Source organism: Haemaphysalis longicornis, unplaced genomic scaffold, assembly GCF_048455015.1.
Source record: "Haemaphysalis longicornis isolate Haplotype H1 unplaced genomic scaffold, Haemaphysalis longicornis Haplotype H1 scaffold_6, whole genome shotgun sequence".
Taxonomy (NCBI): domain Eukaryota; kingdom Metazoa; phylum Arthropoda; class Arachnida; order Ixodida; family Ixodidae; genus Haemaphysalis; species Haemaphysalis longicornis.
Window position 1 is genome coordinate 22,649,941 of NW_027526407.1, and position 7,520 is coordinate 22,657,460.

Consider the following 7,520-nt stretch of genomic DNA (forward strand, 5'->3'; position numbering starts at 1 on the left):
ATGCACATGCAGTGCGCGTATGCTCAGGTACGGTTTTTATTGCAGACCAGAATTAGTGCCATGTGGTCCGTAAAGTGCACAGTTAGGGGCTCGACGATCGTCGAGTACTGCGAGAGAGTGCAAGCGTAACGCGGACGAACGCCGGACAGACGCAGGAAGGACAGAGGGGCGAGCATGAGATGTGTTACATCTAAAAACCAAAAAATAGAAATGATTTGGGCATTGATTTTTGTGGTGTACTAGACTACCTTCGTGCTGGTGGTCTAGTAATACCATCGATTATTCCACTTTAGCTGTAAGTTAGGTTAGCTCAAATTCATATCAGTAAGTAATCCCTTTCGAGGACAGGCTTTAAAGTCCTTCTGTGAGATACTTCACTGAGACTGCAGAAGAAAAGGAATTCCTGCTCAAGTGCCCATCTTTTGTGCAGTGCGCACATTTATGTTACCTAGAGTTCTCTGTATGATTGTGCGTGGTAAAAATAGCGGTCTAGTAGTCAATATTGTCGTGTACCACGTCCATTGCACCTGGTCGTTACTGCTACATTTGATAAGCCCACGTGAGCTCTCAGGTAAGATTCAGTTAATTTCAGTTAAGAATCGCTTTCATGGGGTGGATTCAATCCCCTTCGGTTCCCTGCTTCAGCTAGGTTATTTCTATAAAAAGCAAGCTGTGGCACCCGAGTCTAGCATTCGCGCAATGCGTACTCTTCTGTTACAGGGAGTATGCTCTGTCCATCCCGAGGCCTTTCACTGTGCGCTACAATCCGTACACCCAGAGCGTCGAGATCGTGGACACAAACATCCAAGTTCAGAACCTGGCACAGGATATTCAGTGTGAGTAGTGTCATGCGTAAGGGTTATATATGGTCCCATCTGGCTATATAATTTATGTTTTTCATAAAAATGTGCGCTTGCAACGTGGCATGATTATAATTTGTAATGAATGGCAATTTTTGCAATGTTTTGTTCATTCGTGACTGATTTGCTGTTCCGCTCAAGCTTTGGCATCATTCAATCACCTCCCGAAGGAAAGAACGCACAGTATCTTCTACCACGCTATGAATACGGTAAAGCAAGTGCAAATAAAGGACAAAGAGATTGCTTGATTTTCGACTGTGTACGCACCATTTAACAGGGCGCCAGGAGGATCAAAACGCAAGGCAACAACTTTTCTAGTGACTCCTTTCTTTACCCTTGCCATAACATGCCACGTCGAAGGTACACAAAATTAATCGTTTGCTCAACCAGTTAAGGCAGCAGCACGAAGTCCTTTCATGTTGTAGGTGAAAACCTAAGAAAATTATTACCAAACGCGTGTACACTCGGGGAACTCTTGAGCCGCTGAGCCCTCTTTATTAAAACGTGTGCATTAATACAAATATTCTGTAAACCACAACTGAGACTCAGCACTGGATGCATGAGATTGTATCTGCCTCACGACAACGCATATATTCGGCGCCTCGCAGAAACAAGGCATTCAGAGGAATACCAAACATGGTTTGCTAAGTTATGTACCTGGATTTACTGAGGGTCAACCAAGCCGTTTGGGTTGCCGATAGAGTGCTGCGTGTGAGCGTAAATAAAGAAATCTCTTAAGATTAATGAAGTTTTCAACCTATTAACACAGACTACAACGTTCTTCCTACATACTTGACCTTATTAAGGAACAAAATACAAAAGCAATTATGTTCTGGTGCTGCCCATTTGCCACAATCAAAACTTTTGACCTTATACAACACCAGTAAAATGCGAACAATCTCGTTTCCTTTCCAGCCGACATGACCCTTCTGGCGGATGCCCTGAAGAAGATTTAGGTGGAAGAGAGCTTACTGCCTACGGCAATAACCAATATTTACAATACTTCCGGCAGCATCATAGCTCAATGGTGCGGCTTCTGTAAGCATGCGCCTTGCCTTTCTGGTTTACAGTTGTCAATAAAGCTATACGAGCTGAATAAACACACATGTACGAATCCTTTCTTCGTTATTGCTATTGACTAAGAAACGTAGCCGAGCACTGTTCAAGACATTAGTAGTTCACTGTAGCAGTGATGCTCCCTCTTAGGTCATCACTTCTTCAACTCTTATTTGTCGTGTGATCAATCACTCTCTCATTTTGCGCCTCAGTCCTAAGGAACAACCTATATACTTAAACATTTCATTGCCGCTACCCTTGCAGTAATGCCTTTTAATTATAGGCAACGGGTTCTCAATCCTGTATTTTGGACGATAAAATGCTGTAGTGGAGAAACAAACCATTTTCAGAACCTCTACGCAATGCACAGAGAAGTCGCGCACAGCACGCCATGCAAGGGGCCGCAGCCAGTCGGAGGTTTAAGAGCCGTTTAGCAGCTACAAAAACCGGACGCCAGTTTGTCGTGCAAGGGGCCACTTACACCAACGGATGCTTAAGAGCTCTGAGTCCCTTTGAACCAATGAAGAACAGAAAAGCGTAGAAAAAATCGTCAGTGGAGAAAATCTCAGCTCAAGCTTGGAAGCATAGTTCAGTAAAGTGAAATTGCAGCGCCGGGCCAGGGTTCTGAGAAATTGGATGGAGCGCGTAACGGAAAATAGAAAGATCAACGAAGAAGGAAGGTAAGGAAAAAGGGCGGCGGGCCGAACAATTCATACGCGTGTTGTAAGAGTCTCTACCTGAGCTTAGTGCTTCATTCCACACTGAAATATAGACGACATAACAGAATCTAGTCGCAAGGAGGGAAGACTAGGCTAGAGCAGCTAGAGGCTAGAGCAGCCTAAACCACCGCTCGTCGTACCGCCGTTGGGGGGAAGCGGCCATGTGAAGCTGCGGCAGCAGCCCGTCTAAATATAATCAATCAATCAATCAATCAATCAATCAATCAATCAATCAATCAATCAATCAATCAATCAATCAATCAATCAATCAATCAATCAATCAATCAATCAATCAATCAATCAAAAAAATAAATTAAGGAACCGATCGAGAGATTGATTGATTTATCGATCAATCAATCAATCAATCAATCAGTGAATCAATCCATCAAACTTTATTGAAGCAAATCAACGGTGGTGAAAACGGTATGAGGTGAGCACAATCAGAGGTCGAACCCTAGGCCATCGTATAGACGTGAAGGGTCCAACCGAGGCCACCTACAGAGGCGAAGGCCTTGGCGCGCTGTATATGAGGTCGAGTTGATGCTGTAACGAGGTGTTTATCAGGTGTTTATCCCACAATTCAAGGGAGGTGGGTGGGGAGATTAGGAGTTGTGGGGGTGCCTTCCCCCATGGAGGAGGTCATGCTCGTGTTTCGCTGAACAATTTTGCTGTTTTTACGCAGCACTTCCTGCCTTCGTCTATTCACCGCTCAACGAAGGTAGGGAAACCAATGCCTGCTCAGCTTGGCGGTACCTATCTCCAAGCGCTATCTGTTCTCTGTTATGTGCCACCTATCGCTCCCAAAATAGTAACTCGAAATGACACGCAGTCCTCTGATAATGTTTTGTAGAGTATGGTATGGTGTTAAGGAAGTGAATTATTTAAATGAGCAAGAAGGAATGGCTTACTACAGAGCCTTGACTCAGAGATTAGGTGACAACAAATAACGGAACCATAATGATTGCCCGCTACAAACTGTAATCTGATCAATAGAAATTCTTAATTTTCCAAACGAGGCCAGAACACGAGACAAACAGAAAGTGTACGGAGAAATGTTTTACAGAAAAGAAAGAATGGCATCTTTTGTTCACAAACTCAAAAATTTATAACTTGTTTTGGCTTATTTGAGCAAACTTACGAAACCGACGACCGATTAAACCGGCTCACCTGAAATTATGTGGATTCGCAATAGAAGAAACTCAGCAATTTCCACCGTTAATAAGACCATTATCAAGGGCACAAAAAGGTCTAATGCATAAAAGGTCTTACAGGAGGAGGAGCAGGAGGAATAAACTTTATTTCAATATTAGTTTTTGTAGTAGTGGCAATGGGGGGTCTTCTCAGTCCAGAAGTCCCTGGGCGGTCGCTGCTAGGCGGGCCCTTTCAACCAGCCGAAGCTGATTGCCGGGGTCCGGGCTGGCTAGCATGCCTTCCCACTGCTCATGGTTGGGGGAGGGAGTAGGGGGGAGGGATGGTGTGTGGGAGCACGCCCAAATCATATGATAGAGTGTCCAGGGTTGGGGACAGTACTTGCAGGTGGCGGAGTAGGAGCTGGGATGAATGGCGTGGAGGAGGGTGCCGTGCGGGTAGGTGTTTATTTACTTATTTATTTATTTATGATACCCTCAAGGCCAAAGGCATTACAGAGGGGAGGGGGGTAGAGTACAGGTAAACAAACAAGGAAAAAAATGAAGTACAATATAAGCTAATTATACAATATTAGCTAGATCAACGAAGAGAAAAAAAAAGCAACTCACAGTCATAACAAAAGAGCAGTCACAGATTCATACAATTTTTACATAGTATACAGATTTATAGACTTTGTACTATTTATACAATTCGAGCAATAAAATTTCGGAACTGTTCGTTATCATTAATAGATACAGCACTAGAAGGAAGGCGATTCCATTCCCTAGTCTTGGGCAAGAAAGAGTGAAAGAAATGCTGGGTGTTGCAAATGTCAATTCCAACTTTGTGGCTGTGGTCGATACGATCAGATCGATAATGGGGTGTAGCGATAAACTGGTCAGGCAGAACATGGTGGTGATACAGTTTGTGAAAAAGAGTTAGTCGGGAAATTTGACGGCGTGCTGACAGAGACGGGAGGGCAAGGTTAGATTTCATGACTAATACTGGCTGTTCTGTTATAGTTGGACAGAATAAACCTAACTGAGTTATTTTGAACAAGTTCTAGGGAATTTTTAAGTTTATCCTGACTTGGGTCCCATACCGAGCATGCGTATTCCAGTTTGGAACGTATAAGTGTTTTGTAGAGCCTTAGTTTAAGTTGCGATGGCGCCTTATAGAAACTACGACGTAAGTAACCGAGCATGAGGTTTGCGTTGCTAATTACATATTCTGTGTGAAGGTTCCAGGTTAAGTTTGTAGTAATGTGGATTCCAAGGTATTTATAAGATGTAACGGATTCTAATTGGACACTGTTAAGATAAAAGGGTGGTGGGACAGTCTTGGTGCGGGAAATACGCATTGCTTTACATTTTTTAATGTTAAGTTCCATTGACCAGGCTTTGGACCAGTTAGCAACAGCATTAAGGTCAGACTGTAATATGGTGGTGTCATTGTCACTAATTGTTTCACGAAATATAACACAATCATCTGCAAATAGAAGAACATTCGAGTTTAAAAGACTAGCAAATTCGTTGATATAAACAAGGAACAATAGAGGCCCAAGCACCGATCCCTGTGGAACGCCAGATGCAACGTGACTAAAACCAGAACTATATTCATTAGCAACAACAAACTGAGAACGATTAGTAAGAAAAAATTCTATCCATTTTAACAAGGTATCGTCCAAATTTAAGCCTTTTAGTTTATGAAGCAGCAATCTATGTGAAACCCTGTCAAACGCATTTGAAAAATCTAAGAAGATGCAATCGTCATGAGATGCTCGATCTAATATTTGGTGAAATTTGTGAGTAAAACATATCAGTTGGGTTTCAGACGAGTATGACTTACGGAATCCATGTTGAGCTGCGGAAAAAAATGAGTTAGACTCAAGAAAGTTAACCAAGTTACTGTAGATGATGTGTTCTATTATTTTGCAACAGTTACTGGTGAGAGAAATAGGGCGATAATTTAAAGGAGAGGTTTTGCTGCCTGATTTAAAGAGTAGAATCACCTTCCCTATTTTCCATTGTTTAGGAAGCGTACCCGTGTCCAAAGACTGTTGGAATATTTTTGTTAATAGAACTGAAAAATATGCGCTAGTGTTTTTCAGAAATTTGGCGTTAATACCATCGAAGCCGGGAGATGACGAGTTGTTCAACCCGTCGATAAGCTTAGCGACACCAGATACATCTATTCGTACTGGAGGTGTATATTCATAATTCAATGCTTGTGTTGGGGGAATTTCCTTCGAAGAATCAGAGGCAAAATTGCTGATAAACGTTTCGTTGAGAAGTGCTGCACAGAGATTGTTGGGGATGGGTTTGTCAGATGAATCATGCAAGGCAATAGTATCATAAGAAGGAGGGTTAATGGTCCGCCAAAATTTTTTTACATTTGAAGCAAGCATCGATGGAAGGACGTTAGATAGAAAATTTTCTTTCGCCGGTTTGATAGCTGCAAGATATGCTTCAGTTGCAGTCTTGTACGCATTCCAACGCAAGCTGGAAGGTGATCGTTTAGCTGCGGAATAGCGACGCTTCTTCTTGTTCGATAACCGTTTGATATGAATGTTATACCATGGTGCGTGAGAATGCGTGGTAATGACTCGCTTTGGAATATATTTTTCAATTAGTTCATGCACGTTGTTTTCGAATGCGTCCCAGTTGGATTGTAGTGAGTTATTGTCGAAGTTGCTCAAGAAGACGGCTGTAAATGCATCGAGTTCAGTACTTATTGCGTTGAAGTTTGTTCTGTTGTAGTCGAAAACAGTTTTGCGTTTTTTGGAGCGTTCGGGCACGGAATCGTTTATATGAAAGTTAAGCAGTAGATGGTCACTGATTCCAGGAAAGCAAGGAAAGGAAAGTGTTCCAGGAAAGTGTTGGTTTGAAGGCGGCGGTACCTGGTGGCTTCTTCTTTAGTCAACTTGTCGTGGGGTGGGGGAAAGATGCGGCGTTCGAGGCGGTAATGTTCGAGGATGTCGTTGAATTTTTGAGGCACAGAATGGTGGACTTCCGACGGTGATGCTGGAGTGTTGGAGGGGAACGCCCGGTAGATATGCGCGCGGGCGGCAGCATGAGCCGCCTCATTCCCCTCCAGAGACTCATGTCCCGGGGTCCAGAGAATATAGAGGTAAGGAGGGTTAGGAATGGACTGTAGGATGCGGAGGGCTAAGGGTGCTATGTGACCGGCGGCGTAATGGCGACAGGCAGCTTGCTAATCTGTGACGATGGAGATAATGTTTTGAGATGTAGTGGCTGCGAGGGCTATTGCGATTTCTTCTGCAGTTGTGGAGTCGTGGCCAATTACTGTCGCGGAAGCCAATTCAATTCCTCGGTGGTCTACTGTTGAAATTGCGAAGGCTGGTTCATCGGCATATTTGGCGGCGTCAACGTAGCGGGTTTCTCGTGGCTTGACTTGAAGCATCCTGCGAAGCATTCGAATCCGGGCTTGTCGGCGACCCTGATTATGAAGGGGGTGCATATTCTTGGGTATTGGGGCGACGGAGATGCAATTGCGTAGTTCCAGAGGGATGCGTTGGCGAGGGTGATGGGTGGCAGGTAGTGGGTAGCCGAGGCGACGGAGCAGGTGACAGCCAGTGTGTGAAAGCTTGAGCCGTTCGATCTGGTTGACATGATGTGCCTCTCGAAGTTCGTCCCAGGTGTTATGAAGTCCCATCTGTAGTAATTTGGCAGTGGAAGTTGTCGGTGGCAGCCCTAGTGCTAATTTATAGGCTTGCCGGACGATTATGTCGAGTTTT

General features: G+C 43.9%; 1 protein-coding gene across 1 annotated transcript in view; it reads left to right on the top strand.

The window, feature by feature from the left end:
- The window catches only part of Hn (phenylalanine hydroxylase), a 105,213-nt gene extending 103,253 nt beyond the window's left edge, over positions 1 to 1,960 (top strand). The window contains exons 12-13 of the mRNA XM_077673694.1: positions 721 to 836; positions 1,776 to 1,960. Coding sequence (XP_077529820.1) covers positions 721 to 836; positions 1,776 to 1,816 — 157 coding nt within the window. The 3' untranslated portion in view covers positions 1,817 to 1,960. The remainder of the gene's footprint in view (positions 1 to 720; positions 837 to 1,775) is intronic.
- The last annotated feature ends 5,560 nt before the right edge of the window (positions 1,961 to 7,520 follow it).